The sequence below is a fragment of the Sinocyclocheilus anshuiensis genome, unplaced genomic scaffold, assembly GCF_001515605.1.
Source record: "Sinocyclocheilus anshuiensis isolate Anshui unplaced genomic scaffold, SAMN03320099.WGS_v1.1 scaffold2293, whole genome shotgun sequence".
NCBI lineage: Eukaryota > Metazoa > Chordata > Actinopteri > Cypriniformes > Cyprinidae > Sinocyclocheilus > Sinocyclocheilus anshuiensis.
The window spans coordinates 226,506-236,378 of NW_015552765.1; the positions used below are offsets into that span (position 1 = coordinate 226,506).

At 38.5% G+C, this 9,873-nt stretch overlaps 1 protein-coding gene across 1 annotated transcript in view; it reads right to left on the reverse strand.

The window, feature by feature from the left end:
* Positions 1 to 4,297: 4,297 nt before the first annotated feature.
* Positions 4,298 to 9,873, reverse strand: part of LOC107667890 (chromobox protein homolog 6-like) — an 8,032-nt gene continuing 2,456 nt past the window's right edge. The window contains 3 exon segments of the mRNA XM_016459628.1: positions 4,298 to 6,387; positions 6,509 to 6,571; positions 6,658 to 6,727. Coding sequence (XP_016315114.1) covers positions 5,176 to 6,387; positions 6,509 to 6,571; positions 6,658 to 6,727 — 1,345 coding nt within the window. The 3' untranslated portion in view covers positions 4,298 to 5,175.

A 9,873-nucleotide genomic window follows, 5' to 3' on the forward strand; every position in this document is an offset into this window, starting at 1 on the left:
AGTGAGCGCAAGCTACATTAAAGTGATTATTACGTTTTGAATATGGATATTTTTCTTACAAAAACGCATCGATTCTCTACAGGAGGACTTTGTTCACCCCCCGGAGCCGTGTGAGACACTTTTTTTTATGGATGGGCACTTTTTATTTCACTTCTTTTGGACTGATAAGCAACACCCGCTGAGTGGCATTAAACAGCTTGAAAGATCAAAGACAATTTTTTATATAACTCCGACTGGATTCGTCTGAAAGAAGAAAGTCATATACACCTAGGATGACTTGAGGGTAAGTAATTTATGGACTAATTTTCATTTTTGGGTGAACTAACCCTTTAAGTATGAAGTGGAGTAGGCTATAGCAATACCTTAGCTATTTATAAAAAATAAAAATCGTTATACATTCATCTCCTGCAGGAGGCGCAAGAATATCGTTTTTATGCCTCTCTACAATGACAATTCATTTTAGAGATGTTATGTGGTCATTCAAAATTAATTTGGTGCTCCCATTAAGAATCATACTGATTATGATTATGACAGCAGCATGATTATTTGTGCAGCCAGGAATAAAGACACGTAATTAGTCTAAAAACTTCTCAGCTATTAATAGAACATGTGGTTCTCCTGACCCTACTAGATAGCAGAGGCGCACAGATGGAAAATCTGGCATGAGAACTGTAGTCTAGTGCAGGGGTTCCCGACCACATTCCCGGAGCCCCCCAATACTGCATGTTTTCCATGTCTCCTTAATCAAACATCAGGTGATTCAGATCATCAGCTCATTATTTAGACTCCAAGACCTGAAATGGGTGTGTCAGAGAAAGGAGAGATGGTCTAGTCAAGTGGTTGAAAACATGTTCCCTAGGCCCTGCAAGCAACATCACTACCATTGCTCAGATTATTAAAAGTAATAGACCATTTACTTATAAGGGGGAAAAAATTTTAAACAATTAAGAATAAATGAAAACATTTTGCAAATTAACATTTTAATTGCAGAGCACCCTCTAGCAGATTAAACAACACATAGTGGGTAATATTGGTGATCGTTGACTCTTAAAAGCCATACTTCACCTAAAAATTTTAACTGTCATCATTTACCCACCCTCATGTTGTTCCAAACCTGACTTTCTATCTTACTTAAAAAAAAAACACACAAAAGGAGATGTTAAGCAAAATGTTCATGCAGCTCTTTTCCATACAATGTTAGTAAATTGGGATAAATGCTGTAAAGATTCAAGTGCAACAAAAAAAGCATAATACAAGAAATATTTCTATGACTGTATCATATGAACGTATGGAATATTTCATTAATCAAACTAGTCTCCGTCCTATAGAAAGTTATAAGAGCAGAATTAAATGGGTACCAAAGAGACAGTGTCTTTAAAGTGATTTTATTAAAAGCCTCTTTCAAGAAAAACACAAAGCAACAACAACATTATGACATTTAAATGACCTGTACAATTAGGGTTCCCAAATCATGCACCCGCTACATTACAATGTCATAGCAACAAGTTCATTATCATAATCAGCTTCATCAATGGCATTAACCTTACACATTACCAAACAGATAACTCATATAAATCACACTTAGTTCTGTTTTTTGGGTTCTACATTCTCTCAAACCCAAAGTAGACTAGTAAAATTGAACAACAATGGCTATAAAATAAAGACAGCACGTATCATTCATTTCTACGGCATGGAAAAATTAATAATAATAAATCTTAAAACAAACAAAAACACATCAGACACTGATATTTGAGGAGGTAACCTCCAGTATACCTTCATCCTAACCATTTTAAACATAATCTCTTCTTGTCTGTGCAGTGAGGGCCCCTAGTGGCTACAAAATACAAGCCCTATTGCATGAAATGTAGGCCAAATGTTATCATAGTGCTAAGCTACCTCTTTAGGAGAAAACATCTTGCATTGTTTCACACCACAGTGACATCTATTTTCTAACATTAAAGATGTAAAGGTAAACAAGGACTTGACTGTTTGTATGTGGAACACTTTGTAGGCAAAGATAACAACATCATGGGATTAAACAGAGCAGCTAAAGGCAACACATGCTTCGATATTAGATATTATTGTACAGATGCACCACACGTGGCGCCCTATGTGGGGCAGCACCAGGGATATGTTCAGAACATTAATTATTTCAGACCTGGGATAAACGTATAACTATGATTAAAAATAATAATAATAAAATAAAATAAACATTTAAAGAACTTTGAAAAAGAAAAGAACATTTAGAGTAGGTAAGTTCACATTAATGTCTGGAAGCCAGTAAACTAAAACCATTTAACGTTATTAAAAGAAAGTTATTATATACACACATACACATACTAAAAATATGAAAAGATTTTAAAAAATTGTCAATATTTGTAAATAATTTGGGGAAAATCTTTAAAAAAAAGTCATAAAAATGTTGTAAGGTTTTCATTTCTCCCTAAAGGCACAGTGATCGAGTAATAGTGCTCCATTAGAGGACGACTGTACAAGTGGAACTTAATTGTGTTCTATAATTAAATCTTATAATAAGGTTTGCCTTTGTCCTCCGGTGGAGTCTGACATTTCATCATCCTTCAGTACAACCAAGTTAGCTGCCATAAACTGTGTTTTAACCTGTTTCTTCAAGCCTAATGTGGCAGGTTACAATATTGCTTGCTGGACTGCCCAAAAAAGCCTAAGCGAAAAGCTTCCCACAACTTTCATAAATTCTAAAATAATAAAATGACACCATGCTGCAACTAAACCATTTAGCTTTCAGTAAAATGCTAAATATTAAATGAAGTTCACACAAACATTGTCATTATGTACTCACCTTCAAGCATTTTGAAACCTTCCTTCAGTAAAACATAAAAGGAGTTATTCAGCAGAATGTCCAAGCCCCTCTTTTCCCTACAATGAAAGTGAATGGTGGCCAAGGCTGTCAAGCCAACTTTTTTCAGTCCATTCCTCACACATAGCAATAGAATGGCTTTAAACATCTTGAAATACAGCGTACAAGTCATTTGTCTTTTTTGGAGATTTACAGCCCCTGGTCCCCATTCACTTTCACTGTATGTAAAAGAGCATGAACATTCTGGTAAACATACCACAAATTGTTCAGGTTTGGAATGACAAGACGGTGAGTAAATGATGACAAAATTTTCATTTTTGTAAGAACTATTCCTTTAACGTTTAACTACAACTGACAGCAAGTGGTATATCTACTAAGGGTGCACAGATACCATTTTTGTTTAAATAATGTGAATACCAATACTTCCTGCTTAGATAGATAGATAGATAGATAGATAGATAGATTTGTTGCATGGACATTGGTATTGGAGAACTTTTATGAGTACACAGTATCGGACCAATTTCAAAATATAAGTACTGACACATCCCTATCATCGACTAACTAAACAAGCTAGCTTTATCCCAAGTCTGTATTGTCAATGCTGGCGCCCAGTCGGACCTGCAGACAACATGGGATGAGCTCAAGGGACAACAAAATGCAGTCATCAGCATAACACACAATACACGTGGTCCCGGACTGTATCGTTTGAGAGTGTGAAAGAGCGTTTCATCAACCAAGGCAATCTGTTATATTTGGTATTTTTGAGACCCACTTAATGTAAAAGTCTCTAAATGGTATTTGAACTCCTCCAATCAAGTTCTGAGAGAAATTACCTCTGGTTACCGGCCCCAAAAATACAGTAACTATTACATGAAACCAGGGATTAAAGTTCCGTCACTACGATGGATTTCCGTCAGTTCATAAAGACAGTCACTTGCTTCATTCCTGAATGATTCAGCCGTTCGAACGAATCAATTGAGTGAATGATTCAGTGATAAAATCAGTGACTTGCCGCCACCTGCTGGCGGATTTAGTTTCATTTTTAGCGTATCATTTCAGTTATTTAAATCATATTTCTGTATTCAAAATTGTATATTTAAAACAATCTCCACATGAATAAGACAAATAAATTACCAATCATATGAAATTAGTATTAAAAAATTTATTTGTACTACAGAGGGTGCACAGAAGACGACAAAAGTGGCTTGTAGGTAAATTTTCAGACGTTTAATGAGGCTCAGAGGGGGCATGAGTGCAATTAACTTAATAAATTCATGTGGAGATTAATGTTTTAAATATAAAATTTTAAATACAGAAATATGATTAAAATAACTGAAATTATACGCAAAAAATGAAACTAAATCCGCCAGCAGGTGGCGGCAAGTCACTGATTTTATCACTGAATCATTCATTCAATTGATTCGTTCGAACGGCTGAATCATTCAGGAATGAGGTCTTTATGAACTGACGGAAATCCGTCGTAGCGACGGAACTTTAATCCCTGTGAAACACAAACTATTGTAGTCAGAAGGCAAATATGAGAAGGTACTTCTCCAATAAGGAAAGTGGGTAGTTGAGTATGTGGAAGGTTTAACGTACAGTACCACACAGCAGATGCAGTCCTCAGCATTCACACTTCAGTTTAGAGTCTCGGCAGACATCTGGATCAGAGCGGAGTTCATGCAGAAGGAAATAACTTAACTGTCCTCAGGATTTTGCAGCTTGGTGCATATAAATACAGTCACGTCTACGCCCGTGTAATATAGCAAGCTCCACAATGACTTGGGTTCTTCATCAGCACAGGAGAAAGTTGGTGAAATCAATGCATCATTGTGCGGATACACAATCTTCACCCACACTGGCTGAACTTCCAAAGCAGGAGTGAAGCATCCTGTGCTCAGTATCCCAATGAAAATGGACTTCAAATGATTAGAAATGTCTTGGTGCAACATCTCAAGTCTAAGAAAGCTGTTGAGATCAGCATTTCTTGGGTGGATTCTGAACTTTAGGTCTGGAGATATGGGAATGACGGTCTCTACTGGACTGGAGGTGACAAGACAAGGTGCAATTACTTGGGAAAAAGACAGGATCACTGGGGAAAAAAGAGGGGGAAGAAAAGCATGAAGTACTACAAAACCATCATAGCATGTTGTTTAAAATGTAGAGGTCAAGGGAAGCACCCCTGCCTTTAAATATTACTTCAATATATCTTAATTTCACCAAAAATACATTTTAATTTCATTAACGCCAACTATTTTAAGGTGCATGAATATCATTATGGCAAGTTCTCATGGGATTTAATGGGCATATATTTTTGTCGGAAACGTTTAGGGTAACTTTCAAGAGGCAGCTGTGGTGGGACAGGGTGGGTTGTCAGCTAGGCAAGGGGAAGAGGGTTCAGAACCCGCTCCTGAATGGCAGAATTCCTTGATGGTGACTGTGAGAAGGTTTGTGGTGACGTCAGTCACGACTACATTGGTACAGCTGGGTGCCATTTCAGGGTTCCAATCGGGATCCCCCTCTTTTGGCTCCCTATTTTCCTCAGGATGCGGGGTGGTAGTGCGGTCACTAACCTGGCAGACCGAAGCTCGACCCACCTGGGTTCGATGTCGAAGTTTCCGTTTTCTGCCCCGAGAAGTGGCGAGATTCGGAGAGCCCTGGTCTTCATCTTCAAGAGAGGATGACAGGGAGGACGAATAGGAGGGTGAGGAAGGGAGGAATGGCGCAGAGCTGGACTTTGGGGGAGGTTGGGAGGCATCTCTGGAACGTGAGGAGGCTGCAGAGTCCAATTTAGTTGGAGACGTAGGAGCTTCAGGTTGAGTTGGTTGTTTCTGAAGTGAAGGGGAGCTGTTGTTAGACCCACTGAAGCTGGATGGAGAAGGTGGAGGCTGATATTGAAACTTCTGCGCATTAGCAGAGGAATGGCTATCACAGCAGTTTCCACCTCTCTGATTGGCTCCAGTGTTGGATTCTTCATTGGCCACGGAGGACATTGACCCACAGGGGTGGAGCCCAAACGGCTGGCCGTACATCGGGAAGCCCAACATCTTCATAGGATGCTGGAAAGGCCTGTAAGGCATGTCCCCCTGCTTTTTCCCAATGATGCGATTTCGGGATGGGATTTTCGCCCGCCCCGCGAACGACTGCGGTGACCTTCTACTTGTTACTCCACTGTTTTCGGATTTGTCAATGACATTCAGGTTCAAGATTATACGTCCTCGCTTAACCTCCCGCGGTTTGACCCTGCGGTTGAGGATGCGGACAGTTTCAGAGAATGGAGAGATGGGAGGACGGGATGAGGATGTGGATCCTGTGGGGTCGCCTAGGGGGTCGGGTCGTGGCAAAGGTCGTCGAGACATCCTATGACAACGATGGATGTCTTTCTTCAGTTTATGAGCAGCGGCGAGAGAGTGCACTCTGGGGGTTGGAGCGGTAGAGAAGGAAGAGGATGAACTTGCAGAAGAGGAAGAGGCAGGAGGCTTGGCAGTGGTGCGAGGTGGAGTGCGTCGGGTATTTGAGCTTCGAGGTCTATCACCCGCCTGTGCCCGTGCCTAGATAGGCGGAGAGCAAATGTGACTGGGAGGTACTAAAGCATCAGACAGAATGTTTATGTATATTTTTTGAAATTAGAAAATGGAAACATTTCAAAGAAAGTTTTAAGAAAACTCAAACCTTTAGTACAAAGTTTTTTGGTTTAGGTCCACGTTTCTTTGGGCCGTAAAGTTCCTGCTGCCGCTCATACTGTATGTGGAATAAATATTTTTGTTCTTTACACTTTATATAGAAATAAAGTTTTAACAGTTAAAGTCTTTAAGTGACACTCACTTTTGCTCAAAGGCCATGATGAGTCGATCATCCAGGATGTTCTCCTCTGGTTCCCATGTGCTGTGTCTATATTACAAAACATTTGAAATATTTTAAATGGTAATGGGTATTTAAGAAATATCAAGGACATCAACTTTTCTCTTTTACCCATCAAGATTTTAGTAATAAAACTGATATATTTATATATGCTGTATTTTTACAGCACTGTATTTTTGCAGTTTATTTAATTAGTTCCATGTGACAAATACATTTTTAAATGTGCCAGTTTTTTTAATTCCTGCTCCCGCTCCCTATGAATTGTGGGACGGCACCATTTAAGCCAAGGAAAATATGACATCACTTTAGTGTCAAGCCTAAACCATAACAATCTAAATGAAAGCCTTTGAAGCATAATGCAAGTCGTCTTTGTTTAAAAATCCATCAGAAAGGCTAGTTTCCAGTCAAACTGGCAGCATAAAGCTGCAAAAATAAATCAAGTGAAGAAAAATAATAAATGTAAATAATCTTTTCATGGCTCTTACATTGTAAACGTGAACAGTTGGGCATATATATACAGTATATACTGTATTTTTACAGCACTGTATTTTTGCAGTTTATTGAATTAGTTCCATGTGACAAATACATTTTTAAATGTGCCAGTTTTTTTAATTGTCCATATAGACTGTCAATTCAATCAGTTCTTCAAAACTGCATGCACAATAATAAAAAAACAAATAAAAATGTAGTTTAAAATAGTTTTAGATGTACAAGTATAGCAGTATATCAAGTCAGAACACAACACTGCTTGAACTTTCAGCTACCCAAAATGCACTTCTGCAATGATAAGGCCTGTTTCACAATGCACACTAAAGTGACATGCAGCAACAGGCACACACACACTTTCTATTCTAAAAGATGTGCTTCCAGAAGTCATAAATCCTCTACCGAATATCATTAATTCATCATTGTCATTAGGATATGTAAAAAAAAAAACCTTCAAACTGGCTGTTACTAAGCCTCTCGTTAAAAAAAACAAAGTGAAACCGTGATATTTTTGCTTAAGGTTATCTCACCGTTAAAATCTCATACCGGCCCATTCCTAACTGTTATACTGATGATACTCAGCTCTATATTTCTTCGTGGCATGTTGAAACATACCAATTCACAAAACTAATGGAATGCATAGTTGATATAAAAATCTGGATGACTAGTAATTTCCTACTGCTAAATTCTGAAAAAACAGAGGTGTAAATTATCGGACCAAAAACCTCTGCATGTAATAATCTAGAACACTGTCTAACTTGATGGCTGTGCTGTCAATTCTTCGTCATCAGTTAGGAACCTAGGGGTGCTATATGATAGCAACCTTTCCTTTGAAAATCATGTTTCTAGCATTTGTAAAACCATATTCTTACATCTTAAAAATATATCTAAATTATGACCTATGCCCTCAATATCAAATGCAGAAACATTAATTCATGTGTTAATGACCTCAAGGTTAGATTATTGTAATGCTTTATCGGGTGGTTACTCTGCGCGCTTAATAAACAAACGCCAGCTGGTCCAAAATGCAGCAGCTAGAGTTCTTACTAGAACCAGGAATTACAAACATATTAGTCCAGTTCTGTTAACACTGAACTGGCTCCCTATTAAACAGCGTATACATTTTAAAATCTTGCTAATTACTTGTAATGCCCTGAATGATTTAGCTCCTCAGTACTTGAGTGAGCTCTTACTGCATTATAGTCCTTCACATCCACTGCGATCTCAAAACTCTGGCCATTTGATAATACCTAGAATATCAAAATCAACTGCGGGCAGGAGATCCTTCTCCTATTTAGCTCCCAAACTCTGGAACAATCTACCTAGCGTTGTTCGGGAGGCAGACACACTCTGTCAGTTTAAATCTAGATTAAAGACCTATCTCTTTAACCTGGCTTACACATAACACACAATCACTTTTCCATATTTCAAATCCGTTAAAGGATAGTTAGGCTGCATTAATTAGGTCAACCGGAACCGGGAACACTTCCCATAACACCCGATGTACTCACTACATCGTAAGAGGAGAACTGGCCCCCCGACTGAGCCTGGTTTCTCCCAAGGTTTTTTTCTCCATTTCTGTTAAAGGTGGAGTTTTGGTTCCTTGCCACCTTGCACTTGCTTAGTTGGGACACAATTTCTTGCAACATTGTTGACTTGACAGCACAAACACTACTGGAAGAGAACTGAACTGAGCGAAATCAACAATGAACTGACTTTAACTGATAAACTGACTGTTTTCTATTGTCCTCTTACATTATCGGCACACATTTTTCCTGTTTAACACTGTAAAGCTGCTTTGACACAATCTGTACTGTATAAAGCACTATATAAATAAAGGTGACTTGACTTGACAATTCAGTAAATCAGAATGAATTCACATAAGGTAAACGTTAAAAAGGTAAAAGTTTATGGCTACAGTTTGGGTCCATTTGTTGTCATTTACTTACCATTTGGATGCAAATGTGATCTTATGCTAATTAGATTTGACAATCAAGTTTAAAATAAATCTTATAACCACTTTAGAATTTATGGCAGTTATTAAAGGGGTCATATGATGTTGCTAAAAAGAACATTATTTGGTGTATTTGGTGTAATGAAATGTGTTTATGCGGTTTAAGGTTAAAAAAAACATTATTTTCCACATACTGTACATTATTGTTTCTCCTCTATGCCCCGCCTTTCTGAAACGCGTCGATTTTTACAAAGCTCATCGGTCTGAAAAGCAAGGTGTGCTGTGATTGGCCAGCTATCCAGTGCGTTGTGATTGGCCGAATACCTCAAGCGTGTGACGGAAATGTTACGCCCCTTACCATACTGTGATGGCGTGTCCCGGCCGGAGCGACAAGACAAAAACATTAAAACCCATTATAAACGAGGCATTTGTTGCATCCAGTGGTGACATAATTACGGATTATAATGACTTATACTGTCTTTTTACGCATTGCATTGCATCGCGCCGCGTAAACATAAAACCATGTCTGCATTTGTGATCGGAGAAATGACAAACAAGCGCTACTCTACACTGCTCAAAACTCGCGTTTGAATCATCTGTGGCAAATTCTTTAAATATATAAAACGTACTTACAGGCTGTGAGTCAGAAGAACAGCCGGCATTGTAGTCTACTCTACCAGGAAACAGTCCTCCATAAAATGCGCTGCACACATCTACATTTACGGGTTGAACTGTT